This window comes from Chrysemys picta, chromosome 4, assembly GCF_011386835.1.
Source record: "Chrysemys picta bellii isolate R12L10 chromosome 4, ASM1138683v2, whole genome shotgun sequence".
NCBI lineage: Eukaryota > Metazoa > Chordata > Testudines > Emydidae > Chrysemys > Chrysemys picta.
The window spans coordinates 74,171,134-74,197,360 of record NC_088794.1 but is presented as its reverse complement, the minus strand read 5'-3'; the positions used below and the strand labels follow the sequence as shown (position 1 = coordinate 74,197,360).

At 44.0% G+C, this 26,227-nt stretch overlaps 1 protein-coding gene across 2 annotated transcripts in view; it reads left to right on the top strand.

Moving 5' to 3' along the window:
* Window positions 1-26,162, top strand: part of LOC135983095 (CD59 glycoprotein-like) — a 32,828-nt gene extending 6,666 nt beyond the window's left edge. Inside the window, exons 2-6 of one of the 2 annotated variants that reach the window (XM_065592676.1) lie at window positions 2,366-2,433; window positions 4,330-4,407; window positions 12,949-13,050; window positions 15,684-15,817; window positions 25,107-26,162. In XM_065592676.1, coding sequence (XP_065448748.1) covers window positions 2,366-2,433; window positions 4,330-4,407; window positions 12,949-13,050; window positions 15,684-15,817; window positions 25,107-25,130 — 406 coding nt within the window. In that variant the 3' untranslated portion in view covers window positions 25,131-26,162. Of the gene's footprint in view, window positions 1-2,365; window positions 2,434-4,329; window positions 4,408-12,948; window positions 13,051-15,683; window positions 16,970-25,106 lie in introns of those variants that run through there. The other variant, XM_065592675.1, reaches the window with a different exon arrangement.
* The last annotated feature ends 65 nt before the right edge of the window (window positions 26,163-26,227 follow it).

Below are 26,227 nucleotides of genomic sequence, written 5' to 3'. Positions count from 1 at the left end.
TAAGGTTTCGCATGCCGGTAATACATTTTAACATTTTTTTAGAAGGTGTCTCTCTCTAAGTTTATATTATATAATTAAACTATTGTTGTATATAAAGTAAACAAAATTTTCAAAATGTTTAAGAAGCTTCATTTAAAATTAAATTGAAATGCTGATCTTATGCCGCCAGCCTGCTCAGCCCGCTAGGTGTGTGTGTGTGGGGGGGTTCAGGGCAGAGGGCTGGGTGTTGGGGGGGGTGGACTCGAGGTCAGGGCAGAGGGCTGGGGGGGGTGTGGAGGTGCAGGGCACAAGGCTGGGTGTGGGGGGGTTCAGGGCAGAGGGCTGCGTGTTGGGGGGGACTCAAGGTCAGGGCACAAGACTGGGTATGGGGGGGGTGCAGGGCAGAGGCCTGGAGTGTGGGGGGGGTGCAGGGCAGAGGCCTGGAGTGTGTGGGGGGGTGCAGGGCAGAAGGCTGGGTGTTGGGGGCGACTCGAGGTCAGGGCAGAGGGCTGGGTGTGTGTGTGGGGGGGTGCAGGGCAGAAGGCTCTGCTCCGTTCCCCGCCACCCCCGAAAGGGCCATCGCCAGCTCTTGCGAGGTCCTGACCCCCCGCCCCACTCAGCCCCTCCACCCACCGCTCTCCCCTGCGGGGTCAGGAGGCAGAAGCTTGGTCCTGCGGCAGCCAAGCTTCCCCGTTTCTTCCCACAATGTGGTGCATTTCGGCCCCTCCTCCTCCTCCTCCCCCCACCGGGCAGGCAGCGTGCCACTCAAAATCGGCTCGCATGCCGTGTTTGGCACACGTGCCGTAGGTTGCCAACCCCTGGGCTGTTACATAATTGTCTTTATAAGACTGTTTTTTATACCTTCTCATAGACATGTGGTATTGGCTGCTGTCTAGCATCCAGTTTCTGAACAAATAGATCTCTGGACTAATTTGATATAGGAGCTGCTATGTAACATAACTAGATATTACATACTATATCTAAATCAGATCTTTTGTAGCCCAATCTATGGGCTGTGTATTGATTATATTGATTACTAAGAAACTCTGAGGTTTGACAAGTTCTTGTCCAAAAATCAGGCCCCGTATTATTAAAATTACTGTTTAGTTGGGAACCCTGATGTGCACCGTTGCAACACTCACACTTTAGGAACCTTTCTTTCTCAATTTACAATAGTTTATTAATACATTTAGCAAAGTCACAAACACTATAACCCAGTACGGTAGATAGATGTAATATAGAATGTACATCTATATACTCACACCGTCCCTTGCAAAACAGCCTGAAACGTAGGCCATTAGCTTCTCATCGCCATCACCTTCCACATCATCACCAGTGGTCATCATTCTGGCATCACCCAAGGGCTACATCTGTCTCCCCCATGTACACAGGCTGGGATACAACTTCTATAATATGATACGCTGACACCACTGTGTCTAATGCATATTCAGTAGGGGTTTCTCCCCTCTTCTTTATTTGTATTTCCTCACCCTACTAATGTTGGGGTGCCCTTCTCCTATAGGTTAGTATATTAATGATTCCAACTTATTATCATATGTGTCAGTTCATTGCCATGGCACTCTTGTGGTCAGACATCTGCAGATGTGCCTATCCTAAAATATCCAAGAGCTGATGTTAGCTCATGTTCCTCGGGTTGTTATGGACAAACTTCCTCTTAAACACCCTATTCCCAGTTCCCCAAAAATGTCCCAGTGGTCACCCCTAAATTATCTGTGCCAAAGTTCATAGGCCTCAAGCCTTATGCTAACTGCTGAAGCCAATGTCTTACAGGATACAGGCCTGTAGTTTCCTTACATTACTGTTGAATAAAATAAGTGCTAACTCTAGCTATGTGGACTACACTTTCAATCAAGAGAATTATAGGTCCACTTAAATTATTAAATGCAAAAAATCTGCATTAATGCAACTTTTATGTTGCAGTTTCAAATCACAAAAAGTCACAAAATCCAAAATTAAGATTACAGTAGAGACATTACCTTGGCCACATTATATTTCATTTTCTGTAGTCTTTATGGTATGTAACTTATGACTTATATGTGCCCTCCAAAACAGGAATACAAAAGAGTGTATGTGTAGTATGGCCTAGATACTGATACTGGAACCTTGCCTTTTTACTTTCTCACATTGTATATTTTTAACTGTGCAGTCTTAATATTGCACAAATGCATTTTTTTGTATTTAATTTTTAATGTGTGTAAATATTCTTAGTGTGTACAGTAGGAATCTAGTTACAAGACTTTAATTAAGCACTCACTCAAATGGAGGGAGTTTGACAATATTCTTGTAGGAGGGATGAAAGGACATGGAGGGTCATAAAATATATGATTTTAATTGCAAAATAATGTCTCTGGTTTGCCCTTTGCAGATGCCTGGATATACTGTGCCAAGTTCATCCCTGTTATAACTCCATTGGTTTTGGCAAAGTTGCCTCAGGTATAGATATGTGAGGCTGCCCCAAGATTCCCACCCCCTTTTTTGGTATTGTACTGAGCCTTAAGAACCTATTTATGAAATGATGCTGTAGTAGGTCTTAGCCGGGGCTCGACCCTTCCGGGCAGAAGGGGAGCCACACTGACTCGCTACTGTGGGAACAAGCAGTCAGTTAGTCCCGAAGCTCCGGCTCTTTGGTGCAGGGCCGGAGCAACCACAGTTAAAGCTCAGGCCCTTGACTGCAGGGGCGGAGCAAACACAGTGAAGCTCAGGCCCTTGACTGTAGGGGCTGCGCGAGCAAACAGTTCAGAGCCCAGGCCCTGGATCAGGGCGGGGCAAACACAGGTAAGCTCAGGCCCTTGTTTGCAGGGGCTGAGCGAGCAAATAGTTCAGAGCCCAGGCCCTGGATCAGGGCGGGGCAAACACAGTTAAGCTCAGGCCCTGGTTTGCAGGGGGCTGAGCGAGCAAGCAGTTCAGAAGCCCAGGTAAGGCACGCCTAGGCTTTCTGTAGCCGAGCGTTGGGTGAGGGGGAAACCTGCCACCCGTGAGCGGGGGTGGCAAGGGGGGAACGCAGGCCCACCCACTCCACTGCGTTCCAGCCCGGGGCCCTAGCAGCGGTTACTGCTGCTGCTGGTCAGTGGGGTATCCAGACCGCAACACACTGACATAGGCTCACACTCGGTTGCAGCCGGACCGGGGTCGGCTACCCCCGGGCTACTTCCACGATCCCCCTCAAAGCCTACCTCATTCGTCGCGCCGGGCTCGGGCCAGTCCATCTGCATGGGCTCCTCTCTGCCAGGGCTCGGTGGCAGGTCCGGTAGCTCTGCTGGGAAGTCAGGCCAACGGTCCTCAGGCGGCTCCTCTGGGTAGCAGCAGGGGCGGAGGGGTTCGGGTACAGTCTCACCCTCAGGGTTGGTGGGGTGGGGTTCCCAGGGATTCTCCCAGTGACGGGAGCGGACGGGCTCCGGTGGCTCCTCCTCGTAGCGTGCCTGGGGTAGCTCGGGCCAGCTAGGGTCCAGGCCGCGGTCTCCTGGCCGGGAGCTCCCGGCCACACGTCTGCTCCCTGCGGTGGCTGGCCACCGACTGAGCTCTGGCGGCCGGCCTTTATACTTCCTGTCCCGCCCCTTGACTTCCGGGGGGTGGGGACAGGTGGTGGTGGTCCCACCCACTCTGGTGCCTGCACGTGGGCTCCCTCTTCTGGGCAGGAGGGGAGCCACACCGACTCACTACAGATGCCTTTAGAAAAAATGATATATGCTCTAAAAGAAGTGCCTGGGCTGCTGCTCTGTGACTTTGGCTGTTCAAGTATAACAGCTTGAGATGAAGAGGTAGGGAGTGTTGTGCTACAAAAAGGAATTGCATTGTGCTCCAACAGAAGTCTAGTTTGGGTTGGGTGGGCTATCAAGCATAGAAAATAAACAAAAAATAGAAAATGCAGAGAACAGAAATCACCGTGATTTCTGCCTCATGGTGACACAATGATCTAGTGTTCCTTTCCTAGATACCTGCCACATCCATATGTGGTATCCAATAATTCTTTGCAGATATGATATCTTAAATACTTTGCAAACATCAAGGGACTTGTCCAAAGCCTTCTGATGTTAATAAGCTTTGTATCAAATACCAGTGAATTACCCTTCATTACGTCCCTTCTGTAAGGTAGGTGAGTATTATCCCCATTTTACAGATGAGGAAACCTGAGCACATAGAAGTTATGTGATTTGCCCAATGCCACAGAAATAGTCTGTTGGGGCCAAGATTAGAATTTGGGAGTTCCTGCCTCCTGATGCATGTCTTCAGACTACTAGATCTTACTCTTTTTCAATCAAAACTTTCTCTGGTTTTAAATATTATAAACTAAGGAACATGTAACCATTTTTCATTTATTCTTGCTTCCAGATTCTGGAAGAAACATGAACAAAATGAATGGTATCCTGTTCACTCTCTTCATTGTTCTGATTGCTTATTGCAGTTCTGGTAGGTATCCTGGAGGTTCTGCATTAGCGCTTTTACTTACATACATGCCAATGTCACATTAAACAGGTACACAATGTAGTCAAAGATAGAATTTGTCATTATAGACACAAGTTCTGGGGGAAGTAGTGCAGCTTATATAAATGTACAGCATTTCAGTGTCACTTTCTGCGGTGAGGGCAGGTTCAGGGGTGGAGGTAGATTTCTGTAACAGAATGTTTTCAAGCTGAAGCAAGAATACAGGCATACAGTGTGCATCCCATAGCAGTATAGGAACAAAATATCTTGTTTCATTGCTATAGTATCAGCAGGTTGCCAGGGGATAAAAACTGGAAATATTTGGTAGAAGCAGATTTAAAATTTTCATAGGATAAGTTTTCAGATGTGTAGACAACTACAATGTTGCCTTCAGGAGGATGGTGTGGCAAAATTTGCTAAAGAAATCTCAAGGATCATCCTTTGGGGAGGTCAAGATTAAATTTTTATTTAAAAATCTTAATTGTGAATTTAAAAAAATTTAAACTTCTTTTTAAAAGAGGCTTTTCAAAGTTGTCTGTCTCAGTGTGTGAACTGGGTATAGGTTATTTTTAAAGAGGGTAGGACTTGCACTTTTCCTGCTCCACTCTTCTTAGTCCGTCTCATCCTTTTCCTTCTTGCTTGATTTTCTCTCTTTTCCTTTGACAGCCTATGGAAAAGAAATTTAGGTTTTGGCTTTTGTTTTGTTTTGTTCCCCAAGAAAGATGTGGGGGAGGGGAGGAGGGAGCAGTGGGTCACATGGTAACTGTGAGAAGAATGGCTGCCTAATCTCAGACCTCCTCCCTCAAAACATATCAATTCATCTCTAATCATTACTTTCCTGGCAAATTGACAATAAGTTTCTGTCCTAAAGTTTAAATTAATCCCATGGATAAATTTCAAACTGTTGAATATGGATGCCAATGGAGAAATGAGAGACAAGAAAAGACCTAGGCCTGAATCACTTAAGCAGCTGAAAGGAGAGACTACATGGCCACAGCAGGACCTTGCCTAGAATATTACAGCACTGAAAGAATTCCTCACAGTCAGACTGGATTCAATCTCAAAAGGTATTCGTGGCCTCTCTAAAGATACAGGTGTTGTAAAATCCCATATAATTTACAAGGAAAATGAGCTACAAAAGACTGCCATTGAAGCCAGGGAAATTGAAGAAGGAACTGCCCCTTAAAGCTTCGACTAGAGAAACTGGAAGAAAAATAAGATGACTCAGGCCTGGTCTACATTGGGGGGGGATCGATCTAAAGTTACGCAACTTCAGCTACGTGAATAGCTTAGATTTACTTACCGCACTATCTTCACTGTGGTAAGTCAATGGCTGAGGCTCTCCCATCGACTCTGCCTGCGCCTCTCGCTCTGGTGGAGTACCAGAGTCGATGGGAGAGCGCTCGGCGATGTGATAAATTGACCCCCGCTGGATCGATTGCTGCCCGTTGATCCAGCGGGTAATGTAGACAAGCCCTAAGGGTCTCACAGACACAACCTTTGCCTCTTGGGCATTGCTGAGGGTCTAGAGGAGAAGGATATTATCAGCTTTCTTCAGAAACTGCTCCCTGACATACTTAAACTGGATCCACAGCTGCCCCCATTAGAAACTGAAAAAGCTCATGAAATGCCTGGTACTAGACAATGAGAGTCTGACAAGCCCAAACCCATCATCTTCAAGCTACTGAAGTTCAATGATAAAGTCACGTTAAAGAATGCTGCCAGAAAAGCTGAAATCCTTGTGTACAAAGGCCATGGAATTTATTTTTCTTGTCTCGCATGACTTTCTCATAAGCAAACTAGGGAAATATAGCCTAGGTGGAGCTACTATAAGGTGAGTGCACAACTGGTTGAAAAAGCATTCCTAGAGAGTAGTTATCAGTGGTTCACAGTCAAGCTGGAAGGGCATATTGGTCCTGGGTCTGGTTCTGTTCAATATCTTCATAAATGATTTAGATAATGGCATAGAGAGTACACTTATAAAGTTTGCAGTCAGTACAAAGCTGGGTTTCAAGGGCTTTGGAAGATAAGATTAAAATTCAAAAGGATCTGAACAAACTGAAGAAATGATCTGAGGTAACTAGGATGAAATTAAATGAAGACAAAAGCAAAGTACTGCACTTAGGAGTACAAAATGGGAAATGACTGCCTAGGAAGGAGTACTGTGGAAAGGGACCTGGGTGTTATGTTGGATCACAAGCTAAATATGAGTCAACAATATAACACTAGTGCAAAAAAAGCAAACATCATTCTGGGATGTATCAGAAGGAGTGCTGCAAGCAAGACACGAGAAGTAATTCTTCCACTCTGCGCTGATAAGTCTCAGCTGGAGTATTGTGTCCAGTTCTAGGCACCACATTTCAGGAAAAATATGGATAAATTGGAGAAAGTACAGAGGAAAGCAACAAAAATGATTAAAAGTCTAGCAAATATGAGGAAAGACTGAAAAAATGGGTTTGTTTAATTTGAAGAAAAGAAGACTGAGGGGGGCCATAACAGTTTTCAAGTATGTAAAAGGTTGCTACAAGGAGGGTGAAAAATTGTTCTCGTTAACCTCTGAGGATAGGACACAAAGCAACGGGCTTAAATTGCAGCAAGGGAGGTTTAGGTTGGACATTAGGAAAAACTTCCTGTCAGGGTAGTTAAGCACTGGAACAAATTGCCTAGGAAGGTTGTGGAATCTCCATCATTGGAGGTTTTTAAGAACAGGTTAGACAAACACCTGTCAGGAATGGTCTAGTTAATGCATAGTCCTGCCTTGAGTGCAGGGGACTGGACTAGATGACCTGTTGTGGTCTCTTCCAGTCCTACGCTTCTATGATTCTATATAAATAATCAATTTAAGCAATTCTATCAAACTTTATATAAATAAGACAATTAATTTGACTCTAATAAATTTGATCATTTTACTGAAGGTCTACCTTTTAATACCCTAAGTTAAGGGTTTATGGTGTGATGGGTTCAGTCACAGAGACCCCCTTGGGACTGTCACCTGACGTGCTGAATTTACCTCTGAGCCCCAAAGCAGCAGACTTAGGTGACCTGCTGAGCAGTTTTTGGTTTATCTCCAGCACCCAGACACACAGTGTTTATACAGAGTAAATAAATCCATTTACTCTGTATAAAACTTATACAGGGTAAACTCATAAATTGTCTGCCCTCTATAACACTGATAGAGAGAGATGCACAGTTATTTGTTCCCCTGGGTATTAATTACTTACTCTGGGTTAATTAATAAACAAAAGTGATTTTATTAAGTATAAAAAGTAGGATTTAAGTCATTTCAAGTAATAACAGACAGAACAAAGTAAGTCAACATGCAAAATAAAGCAAAAACATGCAAGTCTAAGCCTAATACATTAAGAAATTGATACAGGTAATATCTCACCCTCAGAGATGTTCCAATACATTTCTTTCACAGACTAGACTCCTTCCTAGTCTGGGCCCAATTCTTTCCCCTGGTACAGTCCTTGTTAGTTCCAGCTCAGGTGGTAACTAGTGGTATTCTCATGACTGGCAGCCCCCTTTGTCCTGTTCCACCACCTTGTATAGCTTTGGCCCAAGGTGGGAATCTTTTGTCTCTCTGAGTCCTCACCCCACCTTCTAAATGGAAAAGTACCAGAATTAAGATGGATTCCAGCATCATGTGACATGGTCACATGTCCTGTGAGACCCCAGCCTCTATTTCTCCTGGGCTGGCTCACATGAACACAGGAAGGCTTGCAAATAAACAGAGCCATTTACAACCAATTGTCCTAGTCAATGGGAGCCATCAAGATTCTAAACCACCATCAATGGCCCACACTTTGCATAATTACAGTAGGACCTCAGAGTTATACTTCATATTCCTAGTTTCAGATACAAGAATGATACATTCATACAAATAGGATGAACACACTCAGTAGATTATAAGCTTTGTAATGATACCTTACAAGAGACCTTTTGCATAAAGCATATTCCAGTTACATTGTATTCACACTCATAAGCATATTTCCATACAACATTATGGAGTGTAACATCACATATGGACAAAGCTATCACAAGAAATCAAACAGGTTATAAAAATATGAATTCCGGCAAGGCCCCTGGGATGGATGGCTTTCTGTCAGATTTCTACGAAACATTTTATAATTAGGTATCTTCTATTTTGTCAAAGGATTTCACTGAAACATTCCAAAAAGGAACCATGTCTCATGACATGAGAACTGCTTTAATATTAAAAAGAACAAAGATGGTTGCAACTGTGGTAACTTCCGCCCCATATCTCTGTTGAATACAGATAGCAAAATAATTGTAAAAGTTTTAGCAACACAACTGAACACCATCATCCCATCAATTATACACACAGATCAGGTTGGTTTCATTAAAGGAAGACTGGCTGCTGATAATACAAGAAAAATAGCTCACTTGATCCAGCAAGCTCAGATGTCAGATTTTCCCTACATATAGCCTTATCTCAAGATGCAGAGAAAGTCATTGATAGGGTTGAATGGCTTTATCTAATGTCTGTCCTAAAAGATTTGGATTTTGACCAATATTCCTGAATTGGATCAGTGTATTATACAACTCTCCCCTTGCTTCACTATCAACTAATGGAATTATTTCTCCCACATTTCAACTATAAAAAGGGATATGACAGGACTGTCTCCTCTTGCCCCTCCTTTTTAATCTCTCTCTTGAACCACTGGCAATGTACATACATCAGCACTCAGTCCTTGAAGGTATGGCTATAAACAGGAAAGAATACTAAATCAGTTGATATGCTGATGGCATTTTTGTACTATTGAAGAATCCATCCTCATCAATCCCATCATTATTGAATGTAGTTGATATTTTTTGAAAGATCTCGGTTTTTTGCATTAACTGGAATAAATCTCAAACAATGGATATATCCAAAAGATCAGAGTCTTCTCAGTTTCAGCATTTTGCCTTTCAAATGTGCAAGGAAATAACTTATTTAGGTGTTAAATTTGTCCTAAGCTTCCCAAAATTGTTTTTATAAACTATATATTAAAAGAAATTTCCAAGGACATGGAAAAGTGGTGTCTCCTTCCTCTATCCTTATCAGGGAGAATAGAACTAGCCAAAATGAATATCTGCCCAAGAATGACTTTTATTATTAGTCTGTTGCCTTTCAAGATCTCCCCCTTGCTCTTTGCTCAAATAAATAGGCTTATCATGCAACTTATATGGAATAAAAAAACAGTCTTGCTTGTCACACAAGATCCTTCTTGTACCACTATGGATAACCCGTGCCTCAGGATTAAGGCCTACTCCATGCTTAAAACAATTTAGATAGCAAAAGGATTAACAAATATTAAAGATATAATGCAAGATGATAGACTGGCCTCATTCAATTACACGTGCAACAAATATTGGCTACCAGTGATTTCCCTACACGCCCCCCCTGAATTTTCCGAACACCCCCCTCCCCAGTTTTGTGAACTAGTTACATGCCAATTTAGTGACAAACATGGCTGTGGCATCCTACTTTCTATTTAAGCAAGAGATACCACACATTACAAACCAGAGGCCAATGTTAAGTGCATTGTCACTTGTTCATCCTGAAGTTGAACACTGGTTCCGAACAAGACCAGCAAATGCTCACTATCTTTCTGCAAGAAATTCAACTGACTGGCTAGAAGCATGCGGTGCAACAGTGAAAGACTCAACAGTTGAAAAAGTGAAGAACTCTCTCACCACATTCAAAAAATTTGCATACATGGCTGATGAATGTACCGATGCAAATGGGCATCAAGTATTAAGTCATTGTGTACGTTATCTTGATGTCAAGGGTAGGCCAGTAGATGCATTTCTAGATGTTCAAGTTATAGAAGACACATCGGCTGCATCTGTGACAACCCACATCTTAGAAGAGTTAAATGCTTGTCAATTGGACCCCAAAGAAATGGCTGCTTGTGCATTTGATGGAGCTGCAAGCTTCTCTGGAAGATATGGTGGAGTACAAGCTTTGCTCAGAGAAAAGTGTAACCCTAATCTCTCCTATACACACTGCAGAGGCCATCTACTCCAACTAGCACTAGTACGAGCTGCAGAATCTTCAAAAGACATTAAAAAAGCTATAAATTTAATGTCTTCATTATATTCTTTTTTCAGCAAGAGTCCAAACAGACTGAATATCTTGGAAAATATAGAAGATACACTGGGCCTGAAGTTCAAATTCAACCTGGGAAAACCTGCTGGCTGTCTCATGAGCGATCCTTGGCTGTTGTCTTAAAATTACTCCAGCCATTATTACTGGCTTTGGAAAGTATCTACCAAGATGGGATGGATGTAAGTAGTGAGGCTGGTGGATTACTTTTGCTACTACGTTCAGAGAAGACTATTGCCATTCTCTCTCTCATAAGTCTACTGTTGAAACCACCTGGGTCATTAAACAATGCCATCCAGGCATCTGTTACAACAGTAGTAGATCTTTGTCCAGCAATAGAAGCTACATTTGGATCAATCAGAGATCTATCCATTGAAAAAGTACTGGAAGAAGCAAAGACTTCAGTCCAGAAGTTGACTAATGAAGGCATTTATATTGAATCCTTAAGTGAAGAAGACAAGAAGTGTTTGTTAAGACAACTGAAAAAAGTACACAGACTTGATTCTTTAAAATCTACAACAACGACTTCTAGACTCTACTCAACTCTACGTAGGTTTTACAGATGCCTGTCCTATAAAACACTGAACAGTTGAGTGGAGTGAGGCACTACCAGCAATGGGGCTGCCATGTGCTCAGGTCAGAATAGAAAATTTGAACACAGAGTTCAATATCATACGATGAATGAATGAGGATTTGACTTCAACTTCTTTTTTATCTTCACTAGTGGCTCGACTGACCCGATCTTTGTGTTCTGATTCCTGGTATGAAAGAAGTAGGAATTCATCTCTTGCCACTCCCAGTCACAAAAGCTACAGTTGAGCGTTCTTTTTCATCATTGAATAGAATTTTGTGTTCTGAAAGAAGTCACCTTCTGCCTGATCATGTGAATGAACTAATGAGCATATCTACTGAAAGAATGGAAGTACAGGACACACGAGAAGTCACCAAAGATGAACGCATTGCATTCAAGAAGTTCATTAACAGAGTTGTGCAAAATTATAACAAGAAACCAAGAAGGATGTAGATGTCGTGCTTCATAGAAGGCTTGAGTAGCCAACTTTAATTTGTGTGATGATTTTAAAACATGAGTTAAATCTAATAAAATGGTCATGAAACATTTTTCAGTTTTTACTGTGGTGCCATACAGCCCACCGTCACCCTCACAGTCTCGCCCCCCCATCTGCCCTGACACCCCCCCTCCTGTAAATTCGAACACCTCCCCCCCCAATTTCAATTCCTGGGGAAGCCACTGTTGGCTACTGCTGTCTCACAGTTCCTTCTCTCCGCAGCTATGCTTAAGGATTCATGCAAGGATTGGGGAAAATTGGTCTGTTTCAAAGAAGGTTTCACCTGAAGCACACTTGTTATACAAAAACAAATGCACTTGAGCCAAGATTTTCAAAAAAGGAATTGTCATGATCATCTCTTCTTTTCTAGTTTTAAAATGGTAACTAGAAACATTCCTTTTTGTCATAGTATGAGGGGTTATAGCTGTTTTAGGGTACAGCCTAAAGATGGGATCACACACATTTGAGCAAGTCTGATGTTGCATTTAGCAGGAGGCAGCGATGGACAGACACGTATTTGCTTCTTTGAAAAAAATTAGCAGCATATATTTCAGTGGGAACATAGGATGAGATGGGAGCAAGAAGGGTAAAAGAAAAAGAGCATAAGAGACAAGGAAGTTAATGATATGGAAAGATGAGGGAAGTGTATGCTAGCGGTCTGGATTAGGACAGATATTCTAGAATGCTGAAGATTTATGAGAACAGAGATGAGTAGGGAAAAAAGGAATAAGAAATTAGAGCATGAGATACAAGGAGGTTAATGATAGCACGGGAGTGTGCTAGCAGTCAGGATTAGGAAAAGATGTCACCAGCATAGTGTTGAAAATTTATGAGAACCCGCATAGTTCAGGACAGGGGGAAAACGTAGGAAGAGAGTCAGTTCATGGAACAGAAGAGATGAGATGAGGGAAAGAAAGAGGGGTTGAGGGGTGGGGCAAGAAGCAATGAGAAGGAAAGGACAAAGAGCCTGATTAAAAGGATAAGCAGTTCTGAATCAATGTCACCAGTAAAACAAAGATGTAGGAAATTCAGGTTAATGTCCCTGGGCTGGTAAAGCTTAAAGCTCAGTTTATGCATTGCAGCAATTGGATGCAGTCCCAATTTGCTTTATTTAAATGCAGCTGCTGCTTCCCTGAACTTGGATTGATAAATTGAGAGACTCATAAATAATTTGCGGCCTAAGGGACTCTTGCAGTACTTAAAGAAGAATAGTCTTTTTTTTATTTGAAGATTTAAAATGGTTTGGTCTAACAGATATTGAAAAGTCCTTCATTATGAGCATTTTGAGTTTGTATTAGAAAAGCAGCTGGTTCCTATGTAATGATAAAATATTATTTTCTTTTTTAGGATATGCCCTGAAGTGTTACATCTGTGCAGATAGTCCTTCATTGTGTTTAACCAATGCTACTTGCACCCATGGAGATGATAGTTGCTTACAGATCAGGTTTGGTATGTATACTATCCCAGAGAATAAAATAAATACAGAAAAATTAACTCATTCAAAGTCTGTGCATTTCAAGTCTGGAAATGTCCGACTCCGGTTTGTTAATTTAGTTCACGATAAAAGACCGTTTGAATTACATGCTGATAATAATCATCAGTACAATTTGTTTTTTGAGCACCTGATAAAGATAAATGGTGGTGTGTGTATCTGATGTACAACATTTGTCATATATCCAGGTAAATAAAAAAGTCAAATTGAAGTAGTTCAAGTGAGTGAATTAACAGCAAGGCAGCATAAGACTGTAGTGGATAAAGTGCACTTCATGTAATTTGTTCTCCGCATAAATATAGTTCACTTAAAATAAACTTATGGTTGAAAAATTCAGAACAATCAAAGCATATTTCAAAAAATGAACCATTCTGACACCAGAATGTCATATCCACTTATCTCTTTCAAAGATTGTCATGAGCACCCAGAATATTGGGTGCACGCTTTTTTATTGCAGAATAGTAAATATATATATATATATATATATATATATATATATATATATATATATATATATATATATATAAGCTAGCATCGGAGTTATTGACCTGAAAACATGAATCTGCCTGGAGGAACAAGGTTTTTCCACGTGTTGAATGCCAAGTGTGGATGACATCAACATTGCACTTATTCTTCACCTTTTCTGAGAAACAGCTAAGCAATAGCAAGGAATGAGGAACTGTAGGAAACCTCATAGGAGGAAAGTCTGTTTTCTGGTCGTAATCATATATTTTCCATTATAGGGCTTATACTTCCTAGTAGTAAGGGAAATGCTAAGAGGCACTGAGAAGCAGTAAGTGGTTCAGCTGGCATGGATTTGAGCTCTTATAAATGATATTCCTTCAGAAGAGAGAGGATTGTTGTGGGAGAGAATGTTCTTCCTGAGAAAGAAGCTCAGAACTGAACAGGGCTGCCCAGAGGATTCAGGGGCCCTGGGGTGTTCAGCGGCAGGGGGCCCCCGCTGCCGAATTGCCGCCAAAGACCCAGCACTTCGGCAGCAGGTCCCGGAGCGGACGGACCCCCCGCCGCCGAACTGCTGCCGAAGAACCGGAGCAGAAGAAGCTCCGGGGGCTCGGGCCCCGCGAGAGTTTTCCAGGGCCCCCGGAGCGAGTGAAGGACCCTGCTCCGGGGTCCCCGAAAAACTCTCGTGGGGATCTGGGGCAAATTGCCCCACTTGCCCCCCCCGGGCAGCCCTGGAACTGAAGCAGTTGGCTAGACTGTATAGAACTATATACTCAGTAAGTGAGCTATCACTGTGGGCTTGATTGAAGCAAGCTAACCTAGAGTTTTGTTATTTCTTTAAGAATAAACTAAAGGAAGCCAGTGACTAGAAGTTTCTTTTGGACCTGGATTTACTCCATGCCTAACTTTTTAAAGAGACAGAATTGCTGGGGTAATCAACCTGCTTAGTCAGAGATCCCACACTGCCCAAACCAAACCACGACTTTGCCTCTTGCATTTTGTAGGTTGGGATTCCTACAAGAATGGCTGGGAGATCATATGGTGAGCTGTAAATGGAGCCTTTAACTGAGGGCTTGTCTACATGAGAGAGTTGCATTATTTTAACTGAAAGTGAGATTTTAAATTGATTCAGTTAAACTGATGCAAAAGGCTGTGTGGAAACTCTTGTATTCATTTAAGAAAACTAAAATTGAAATAAGCCATTCTTAAACCAATACTATACAAGAGTTTTCATGTATTCTTTTGCATCAGTTGAACATCTCACCTTTTTAAATTAGTGCAACTTTCTCATGTAGACAGCGCCTAACTCCTTTTGTAAAAGAAATGACTGCCAGACTGAAATATATTTCTACTATCTTTAGATTCCACCACACACACTCCCTCTTCTCCACCCCCATTTCATTCTTCCTCTCCAAAATAGGGACTGGCTATGGTGTCTTGTGATAATGGGGGTCTTTAAATGCCCCCAGTTCTGTCACTGCCAAAATGTATTGAAGCTGCAAGCTTGTGAATCCGTGAGCATGAAGGAAACTTCACAGGCACAACTAGAAAAGGACACTATTCTATGTAGTGTTTTCATTAAACTGTAGACTCTGTGATGAGAACTGAGCACAAACTGGGCATTATCCAGCAATGAATAGTTCATTCCAGGTTTTCCTGTGAAAGAACACTTAACTGCTAACCCAATCACTGTGTGTAGCTTATGAGTTGTGCTAACTCAAGCTGTTGGCTGTAATTGCATCCCCACTGCATTATTAGCTTGAAAGACAGCAGCACTTGAGATTCAACCCAGATCCCCTGATGGGCCAACTAGCTCGAGTTTAAAGCACTATTTCAGTTGACCTAGAGATTTGTGTGTAGACATTAAGTTAGAGGGAATACTTGAGTCATATCTCAAGTTAATACTGATCTGACGACAAGCCTGTTATTGCCTCACATATTGTGTTCCCACCAGCATGTTTATAGTGTGTGTTCACAGAAGAGTGACTGAACATGTTGAAAGGAGTTTGAACGACAAGAACTGGGCATGTTCAGACCAGGGCAGTGATTCTGCTTCTTTCTATAGAGAAGCAAACAGTATGGTATCCTGCTTCTAACTCTTTTTTTTTTTACTTTTTTTTTTTTTAAGCTGATGTGAAAACCTATGCCTGCTGGAAACACTCCCGATGCAACATGAATGAGATTGCTGATGATTTTGGTGCTGACAACTTTGATTTCCACTGCTGTCAAAAGGACTTTTGCAACAAGAGTCCAGCCACAGTGGTTAGTAAAACAACCTTCAGCATTGCGACTGTGATGACCATGATCTGGATGCTCTGCTTTTAATCTGGAGACAAAAAGATAAGCATACTTTTTTCTAAAAAACAACAGAGGGTCCTCTGGCACAGGACCCTGTGTTGCTTTTTACAGATTCAGACTAACACGGCTACCCCTCTGATATTTTTTTCTGTTTGTATTGCTAAATATTTTCCCAATTCTCTAACTATGGGATGGTGGAGTTTTGCCCTCTGATTTATAAATCATGCTTCACAAATTGCTCTCTCTCAGATACATTACTGTCAACAGCTGTCTGGAAAAAGGGGCACATTGTGTGTAATCAGTCAGAGAGAGGTAGAACATTCTGTGATGCCACATTTGGAGGAAAATACCATCTTTTAGAAAAAGCTGTATATGGAAAAAACATGGGAAAATACATATTACGTGCTAGAAAATTGTAATTTCTTAATGTTCTATGAATTTGCAATTATGTTTTTCTCTCTTCTCCAATATGTTTTATTATCCTTCAGCCAGTGAATTCTCCTGCTGTTGTTTAGAAGTAAAATTTCTTATGATCTTATTAATATAGTTGAAATCCTACTTCTTGCTGAAATATGTTTAGCAATGTTTTTCAAATGAATTATGAAGCCATTGAAATTGCATTATTTTGGGGGAAAGCTTTTGAGTGTTTTACAATTGAAAATTAAATTGAGGTGCATTTTAATTAAGTAAGGAATGCCCTGCCTCTCTGTAGAGTTCTATGAGCATGCAGGTACATGTAGTTGCTGCTTCAGCATCTTGTGTAAATTTTATCTATTACTTATGATGGCTTTCACAACAAAGATTTGAGCTGAGCAGGTCCTTTGCACAGCAAACAACTTTGTATATTCAGAGTTGTATGCAATCTTCTGGCGTTAGTCTGATATTTTTGTCTGAAAAACAGTTAAGAGTTTAAAAGGGCATACCTAGCAAAATTTCCAGTATGGATATGCTTTAATTTCTGCTTGAAAACAGATTCAGCAAATGCAACTGACTCTAAGGGCTTCTAAATGTGGATGTTTCAGAAATAGACTTGTAGAACTTCTTAGTGCAACACTTATAACTGCCAATATTTTATTATTATTGACGCTAATAAAAAATGTATTGCATGAAAAATCACTAGATGATTATATGAATCATTGCCTTTCTGAACCAGATACTCCCTCTGTTCTTTGTTAGTTCCAAATTTAATTTTTTTCTCTTTGATGCTGGTTTCAAATCATACTGATTCAGGTAACATCACTTTTTGTTAATTGTTGCTCTTGTGTTTATTAGCAGCCATTTCATTAGCAACACAAGGAGCATATTGGACTTCAAGCAAATTTACATGGAATCTATAAAATATGCCATAAAGCCTCTAATTATCTTGCTTCTCTTTGAACAACTCTGCCTTTCATCCTTCTTAGAGCTGTTTTCTGCTTCTGCATAATTTTTTGGATTTCCATTTGGAAAAGTCATGGCATCATCAGCCTCTGTTCCAAGGCCCTCCCCTCACTTGGTTTTTAGTATCTTCCTGCTTCCAGAGTCATGTCATGGAATTGCATTCACTTTTTAAAATGTAAACAGTTTTCCTCACCCTTAATAAGCACAGTGCCTGGAGCAGAAACAGTCTGCTTTAAGTGCATTGTATGCTCCCAGCAAAGAAAAGCCAAATAGAAGGGATTCTAGTTCAAATCTTGTGACGCCAAACCAATGGAAACAAGAATGCTCTTATCAACTCCCACAGTAGGAATTCCACCTTCTGCCATGTGAGGTGCACCTCCTCCACTCCGAGAGGAAGGAGTTACTTTCTTAGTGAAGGAGGAAAAATACTTGGTTTCTTATTCTTGCTCTGTACCCCCAAAATCAGGCCTGAAGGCAGGAACTGACAGCTGGGCCTCATTAGCAAAGCAGGTCTTTAAAATGCAATAGTTTGGGCTATAGAAGGAGCCCTTGGTTCCAGGGAGGAGCAAAATCTGCCTGGGCTGAGAGATCCTCCTTCTATTGGGCTCTGGCCTGAACTACTCAGAGGTTTAGAGACACTATATGCAGTCTACTTTGGGCTGACATAACAGTTGGTATAGTGTCTACTGGGGATCCAGGTTGTCTATGTAAATTAACCCTCAGGTAAGCCCTACAATGTAATCCTGCTTCATGTTTATATCTTCATGTCTCTCTGAATTTGGCTGAATGTGGTGACCCTGATGTGGCTGCCAGGATCTCCATGAGAGGAAGCTTTTGCTGTGTGATAGCACTGCCTCACAATACAGGCAGGGATTCATTTAAAAGTATACCACACAGAAAACTGAATTGTGATCAGGACCATCCTTACCCATACACAAACTAATTGCCCCAAATTTCCTGGTGCCTACGCAGCTGTGTGCTGCTCCAGCGGCCAGCCCAATCCCCCGGCTGGTTGAGCCGGCCAGGAAAGCTGCCCCTGCTCCGCCCCCACCCCGCCCCACCTCTTCCCCAAAGCCCCCGCCCCTGCTCCGCACCCACCCCTTCCCACCCCTTCCTCATAGCCCTCGCCTCTGCTCCGCCCCGCCTTTTCCCACCCCTGCTCTGCCCCAGGCCTACCCCCCACTCCAGCCCTTCCCCTGAGCTACGTCCTGGGGGACTGCAACAGGCCCGACCCCGCACTCGCTGGATGGCGGGAAGTGGAACTACCCGGCCCCAGTCCACTCTGCTCCACCAGGGTAGCTGAGCAGAGCGGGTTAGAGCTGGGTCACTTCACTTCCCGCTACCCCATGAGTGCAGGTCGGGCCTGCCTGCCCTGCAATCAGCGGGTGGCAGGAAGTGGAATGACCTGGCCCCAACCCGCTCTGCTCCACCGGCTCGTGCTGGGGGGCGGTTTCCCCCTAACCCCCCCAAGCCTGCTCATGCACCCCACAGACCTTGGGCTCAGCCCCGCCTCCCGTGGAGGCCTGGGGCTGTGTAGGGCACCAAAATGTCTAGGGACAGCCCTGATTGTGATCTAGCTACCCCCACACTTCCCCATTTGACCCATCTGGCCTTAGACCAATTTAAGAACATAAGAATGCCATACTGGGTCAGACCAATAGTCCAGCTAGCCCAGTATCCTGTCTTCCGACAGTGGCCAATGCCAGGTGCTTCAGAGGGAATGAACAGAACAGGCAATCATCAAGCGATCCATTCTTGTCGCCCATTCCCAGATTCTAGCAAACAGAGGCTAGGGACACTTCAGAGCATGGTTTTGCATCCCTGCCCATCCTAGCTAATAGCCATTGATGGACCTATCCTCCAGGAACTTATCTAGTTCTTTTTTGAACCCTTCACAACATCCTCTGGCAAAGAGTTCCACAGGTTGACTGTGCGTTTGTGTGAAAAAAATACTTCCTTTTGTGTGTTTTAAACCTGCTGCCTATTAATTTCATTTGGTGACCCCTAATTCTTGTGTAATGAGAAGGAGTAAATAACACTTCCTTATTTACTTTCTCCACACCAGTCATGATTTTATAGACCTTTATCATATCCCGCCTTAGTCAAACTGTGGGACACATCCCCCTAGAGAGGTGTGGAAGAATGTTTGGGAGGTGAGCAGCGATGCCAGGCGGCTCATGCCAGCCCCAGATGGTTGGGCACAGGCCAGGCATCACAGGGCACCGGGGAGGGAGTGCCACCTCCACCCCATCACTCATCTCAGCAGGCCACCCAGCCCCGTGGGTCAGTGATAGCATCTGCCATGACCGCGCCGATTTCTGCTCCCTGCAGACACTGTGTCCAGCGCTGGCTCCATCCCCAGGGACCATCACACATGCCTTTCCCCACCCTCAAAACCTGATGAGGGAAGGGCAGGTATTGGCCCTGCCCTAGCATTGCAGCCTGGCTTCAAGGTAAAAATAGTCCCTTTGCTGAGGAAGCCTTGACTGTGCCATACCCATTGGTAAGTATCTGCATATTTGAAACTTACAGGTGTAGGTAATTTAATTAAAGCAGTTAGGTGAGTGAGGGTGAGGGAGAGCGAGCAATGGAGGGAGGGGGGATGGAGTGAGCAGGGCAGGGCCTCAGAGAATGGGCGGGGCAGGGACATGGCCTCAGGAAAGGGGTGGGGCAATGGGCAGAGTAAGGGTGTTTGGGTTTGTATGATTACTGTTATTTCTACATTTTCTTTGAGGTAGATACTGGGTTGCACTTAATTTCAAAAAGTGATCTTGTGCTTAAGAAGGTTGGAAACCACTGTTAAGGTCTGTTATAAACAGGACGGTCATCAGTTGGTCTCCATGTCCACTGAAGGTAGGACAAGATGTAATCAGCTTATTCTGCAGCAAGGGAGATTTAGGTTAGCTATTAAGAAAAGCTTAACTATAATGATTTTTAAGCACTGGGAGGTTGTGAAATCCCTGCCACTGGCGGTTTTTAAGAGCAGGTTAGACAAACAACTCTCAGGGATAGTCTAGGTATACTAAGTACTGCCTCAGCACAGAGGGTAGGATTAGAGGACCTCTTGAGGTCCCTTCCAGCCCTACATTTCTCATTATTCTTATTGTGTACTGTGGGTAACCCAAAACATTCAAGGCTTCAATAGCCTATTTAGTGTGCAGCCACTAGAGGGCTATAAGATCAACATGCTTGCTCCAGGGTGTCTTTATCCAGAAAGGGCAGTGTTGACACAAACACGTTGTGGAAGGACAGATACATTTTTTCCTCCAGCCCAGGTCCACCCAGTAATGCCCCCTATGCTGGAGCAGCTTCTTTTTCATCACACATTGTAAGGACAAGCAGCACTGTGTGGATGTCACAGATAAACCAAAGGGGAAACATCGGGTATTAGAGATGAATTAATGATTTTTTTCTGCCCATATATGCTCCGCTGCTTTTTCTGAGCCTGCAGTGAAGTCATATGAACCTTATTCATGTGTTTGTAAGATTAATAATTTGCTATGGAAATGACACATATAGTACTGTATATTAATATAATTTGAGCCCTGCCCTGTGCTTTTACTTCACAATCATAACATATTTATAAGGGCTCCTCTGCCTGCTGTCATGTTTGTGTCAACACTGTCCACAGTACACAATAAGAATAATCAGAAATGTAGGGCTGGAAGAGACCTCAAGAGGTCATCTAATCCTACCCTCTGTGTCTTATAAAGTGATGCTTTCCTCTGCCCTTTCTGAAAGCTGCTTTCCTGAAGATTGAGGTTCTTGTTATGAGAAATGGGCCAGAGACATAAAATTCAGGCATGTTTAGATCAGGGGGTTTTGTCCAGCCTTCTCTAAAGATGGGGACAACTGTGAAGTTCTGATCCCAAGCCTAACTCTTACAAAGTTCAATCGTGTTTGGATCTGAGGTTTGGTTTAGGATTCATCTGTATCTGGCCAAATAATTTGAGAACCCTCTGATATGAGAAAGAACTGATCTGAAATACCTGGTAGAAAGGAAGGATGGTCCAGTAGTTAGGGATTAAGGAGAAGCAAGTTCAATTCCATGCTCCATCACAGATTGTCTGATCTTTGGCAAGTCACGGCCAGATCCCCAAAGAAAGTTAGGTGTCTAAATCTTGGCTTTATGCACCAGTGTGATCCACAAGACTCCCACTTGGCTGCAGACTAATCCTACACATGCCTAGACTCATGTGGTGTCTAAATTTTCACTTTGGTTCTCCTGGCACCTCCATTTCTGCGTCTAGGCATGCACACTGCTGCCTCACTTTAGACTGCTGGACACCTATCTCCTACTTACACCTCAGAGCAATTCACAACATGGGGAATGTGCAGCAGCAGCAGTAGTCAAAAAAGCTAACAGAATGTTAGGAACCATTAGGAAAAGGGATAGATAAGACAGTAAATATCATAATGTCACTACATAAATCCATGGTACACCCACACCTTGAATACTATGTGCAGTTCTTGTCATCCATCTCAAAAATGATGTATTAAAATTGGAAAAGGTATAGAGAAAGGCAACAGAAATGATTAAGGGTTTGGAACAGTTTCCATATGAGGAGAGATTAAAAAGACTGGGACTTTACAGCTTGCAAAAGAGACAACTAAGGGGAATATGAGAGAGGTCTATAAAATCATGACTGGTGTGGAGAAAGTGAATAAGGAAGTGTTATTTACACCTTCACATAACACAAGAACCAGGAGTCACCCAATGAAATTAGGTACTTCTTCACACAATGCACAGTCAACCTGTGAAACTTGTTATTGGGGGATGTTGTGAAGGCCAAAACTAGAACAGGGTTCAGAAAATAATTAGATAAGTTCATGGAGGAAAGGTCCATCAATGGCTATTAGCCAGGATGGTCAGGGATGCAACCCCATGCTCTGGGCGTCCCTACCCTCTGATTATCAGAAGCTGGGAGTGGACAACATTGGACAACGATGATTGCCTGTTGTATTCATTCCCTCTGAATGACCTGGTATTGACCACTGTTGGAAGGCAGGATACTGGACTAGATGGACCACTGGTCTGACCCAGTATGGGCATTCTTATGGACATAGATGCTCCTCCACATATCTTGCAGGCAGGGCCAGGGCCGGCGCTTCCACTAGGCGATCCTAGGTGGTCGCCTAGGGTGGCAGGATGTGGGGGGCGGCATTTCACCGCCCTCGGCGGCAACTCCTCTGAGTGGGAAGAAAAGCAGCCACGGAAATGCCACCAAGAACCAGGGCTGCCCAGAGGGGCTTCTTCCGCTCCGGGTCTTCGGCAGAAATTCGGTGGTGGGTCCTTCACTCGCTCCGGGACCCGCCGCCGAAGTACCCCAAAGACCTGGAGCGGAAGGACCCCCGCCGCCGAGAACGCAGCTTCAGAGGAGGAGCTGCCACCGATTACTGAGGAGGAGTGCTGCCACCTAGGGCAGCAAAAACCCTGGCGCCGCTCCTGTGCAGGGCCCAATCTGGTATGTGTGCTAAGAGGCCACCTTGCGCCACACAATACAGCCAGCAGGGAGGGTGAAGAGGCCTCCTTCATAACCTTTAGCCCAGTTGTTAGGATAATCACCGAGGATGTGGGAGAGCCTAATTCAATACCCCTCTGTGGGATCTCCCCTTCTTAGGTAAGCGCCCTAGCCATTGGGTCATGGAATATTCTGTTGTGGGTTTTGCTCAATCTCTCTTGTTGAAGCTGTTCCACTTTAATTGACTCATTAAATATTAGTTGGGCATAAGCATGAGATTTGCTCTATTGTCCCGTGGTTAGGGTACTCAGCCGAGGCAAGAGATCCCAGTTCAAATCCCTTCTCCTCATCAGGCAGAGAGGGGGACTGAACTGGAGTGTCCCACACCCCAGGTGAGTACCCAAACCACTGAGCTAAAGGTTAAGAGAGAGGTCCCCCTCCCGGCTGTTTTGCATGGAGGGAGGTAGGCACCTAACTCATTCTCACAAGAAAGGGCTTAGGGACCTGAGCTGCCTGACTCCAGGAGAGGGGTTCCTGACTGTGGATCACTAGCAGAGATAGGTGTCTTCCTGCAGTCCTGATTTAGGCTATATCTACACCACAATGTAGGGGCGTAATTTCCCCAGTTTGCATACAGATACTGACGGTAACTCAATGAGAGCTAGCATGAGTGTAACTAGGCAGTATAGCCACAGAAGCATGGGCAGCAGCAGAATGGCTGAGCCATGCGGAGTACAAACCCGCTTGAAAACAGTGGGTACATCCTCAGCATTACTTAGCTATGCCTTTATTGCCGCTGCCTATGCTACCATGGCTACGCAGCTATTTACGCTAGCTCTCTCTGAGCTACTGCCAGTGCGTACACACAAGCAGAACAATCACAGGTGTCATGCCGCCTGAGACTCCTGACTCCATGAAAGAGGCAGGGTTTAGGACACATCCCTCTCATTGACATCTCCAACTGGCTAGTTTAAGTTTCTCCTCGCCTAGCATGCTGGCTTTTGTGGATTCAATTCTTAAGCACCTGTCTCTCTCTAGTCAACAATCTATTGTTGTTCCAGTGATTTTCTAGGCATCTAAAAGTTAGGTGATTTTCTAGGCATCTAAAAGTAAGTCCCTTTGAGGAATGAGGATCCAAGCCTTAGTATCTCTGTCCTACATCCACAAAGGTATTTAGGCTCCTAACTTAGACTGAATTTAATGGAATTTAGGAGCCTAAATATCTTTGTGTATCTGGGTTCCTGTGCCTCTCTTTTCTATCTGTAAAATGGAGATGATAAAACTTCCCTACCTCACATGGCTACAGTGAGTATAAATACATTGACAACGTAGTACTAGAACACGGGTAGGCAAACTATTTGGCCCGAGGGCCACATCTGGATGGGGAAATTGTATACAGAGCCATGAATGTAGGGCTGGGCAGGGGGTTGGGGGTGAGAGGGAGTGCGGGATATGGGAGGGGGAGTGGTGTGCAGGAAAGGGTTCAGGGCAGGGGATTGGGATGCAGGAGGGGTGTGGGGTGCAGCAGGGGGCTCAGGGCAGGGGGTTGGGGTGCAGGAGGGGGGGTGCAGCAAGTCTCAGGGCAGGGGGTTGGGGTGCAGGAGGGGGTGCGGAGATCAGGAAGGGGGTTGGGGTACAGGAGGGGGTGCGGAGATCAGGAGGGGGCTCAGGGCAGGGGGTTGAGGTGCAGGAGGGCAGAGTGCAGCCAGGCCTCAGGGCAGGGGGTTGGGGGCTCAGAGCAGGGGGTTGGGGTGCAGGAGGGGGCTCAGGGCTGGTGGTTGGGGCCTCAGGGTAGGGGGCTGGGGTGCAGGAGGGCATGCGGAGTTCAGGAGGTGGCTCAGGGCAGGGGGTTGGGGTACAGGAGGGGTGCAGGGTGCAGCGGGGGCTCAGGGCAGGGGGTTGGGGTGCAGGAGGGGTTCAGCAGGGGGCTCAAGGCCAGCATGTCCGTCAGTGGCTCCTGGGGTGGGGTGGGGCAGGTGTGCTGTCCTCGCCTGTGGTTACCACCCCCAAAGCTCCCATTGGCCGCGGTTCCCCATTCCTGGCCAATGGGAGCTGTGGGGGGTGGTGCCTGCAGGCCAGGGCAGTGCACGGAGTCCTCTGCCTCCCCAGCCCCCCAGGGACTGCAGGGACATGGTGCCGGCCACTTCTGGGAGTGGTGCAGGGCCAGGGAGCCTGCCTTAGCCCCACTGTGCCACAGGGCTGGCAATCCCGCGGGCTGTAGTTTGCCTTCCCCTGTACTAGAATGTCATGGCAATGGGGGCAATATAAGTACCTAAGAGAGATATGGTAGTGGTAACCCTACAAATCTCTAATCTGCCTGTGAATACCATGACCAAACAATTTTCTTTTTCTCCATAGGGAAGTAAATAGATTCATATAACTTTTGTCTTTTTTTTTTTTGTAATTTAAAGATAACTGGCTGGAAACACCATTGAAGCAACAGAAAAAAAAAAAGAAAAAAGATGAGACTTTGTAATGGTTACAACTTTAGATCCCACTGCTGTCAAACTGGCCTTTGCAACAAGAATCTAATCATAGTGACTACAAAAACAGCCAACTATTATGGCCATGACTTTTGGATGCTTTGCTTTTAATCTGTAGAAGAAAAGATAAACATTTAGATGTAGAGTCTTAGCTGGTGTAAATTGGATAAACTACATCCACTTAGATAGAGGTATGGCAATTCACATCATCTGAAGATCAGGACCATATTTTTTTTCTGCTTATACTTCCCAATAGGTCTCTATGAAAGATAAGTCCTATTTAATTAAGTGCTCTCTTCTGTTAGAAATATGGGCACATTGTGTGTAATTAGGTTCTGAAAGATTTTGTGAGAAAGGTAATGATGTCACATTTCAGAAGGAAAAACTATTTTGGAAAAGCAATATGAGACTAAAACATGGGCAAAGTACATTCTAAGTGCTACAAAACTATAATTTGTAATGCTTTATGTCCTATTTAGCTAATGTGTTCAGAAGAGTCCTGGCTTTTGTACTCTGTGAACTGGCTAGAACAGTGGTTTTCAACCTTTTTTCACTTACGGGCCACTAACTAATTTCAAATAGAGGTGAAAACCCCTTTGTAAATCTTAGACATAGTCTGCAGACCCCCAGAGGTCCACAGACCACAGAATTGATATGCAAATTAGACACAATCAACAAAGGATTGAATAAGGACTGGGAATGGCTGAGCCATTACAAACATTGAATCTATCTCCCCTTGTAAGTATTCTCACACTTCTTATCAAACTGTCTGTACTGGGCTATCTTGATTATCACTTCAAAAGTTTTTTTTCTCCTAATTAATTGGCCTCTCAGAGTTGGTAAGACAACTCCCACCTGTTTATGCTCTCTGTATGTGTGTATATATATCTCCTCAATATATGTTCCATTCTATATGCATCCGAAGAAGTGGGCTGTAGTCCATGAAAGCTTATGCTCTAATAAATTTGTTAGTCTCTAAGGTGCCACAAGTACTCCTGTTCTTTTTGCGGATACAGACTAACACGGCTGCTACTCTGAGACCACAGATT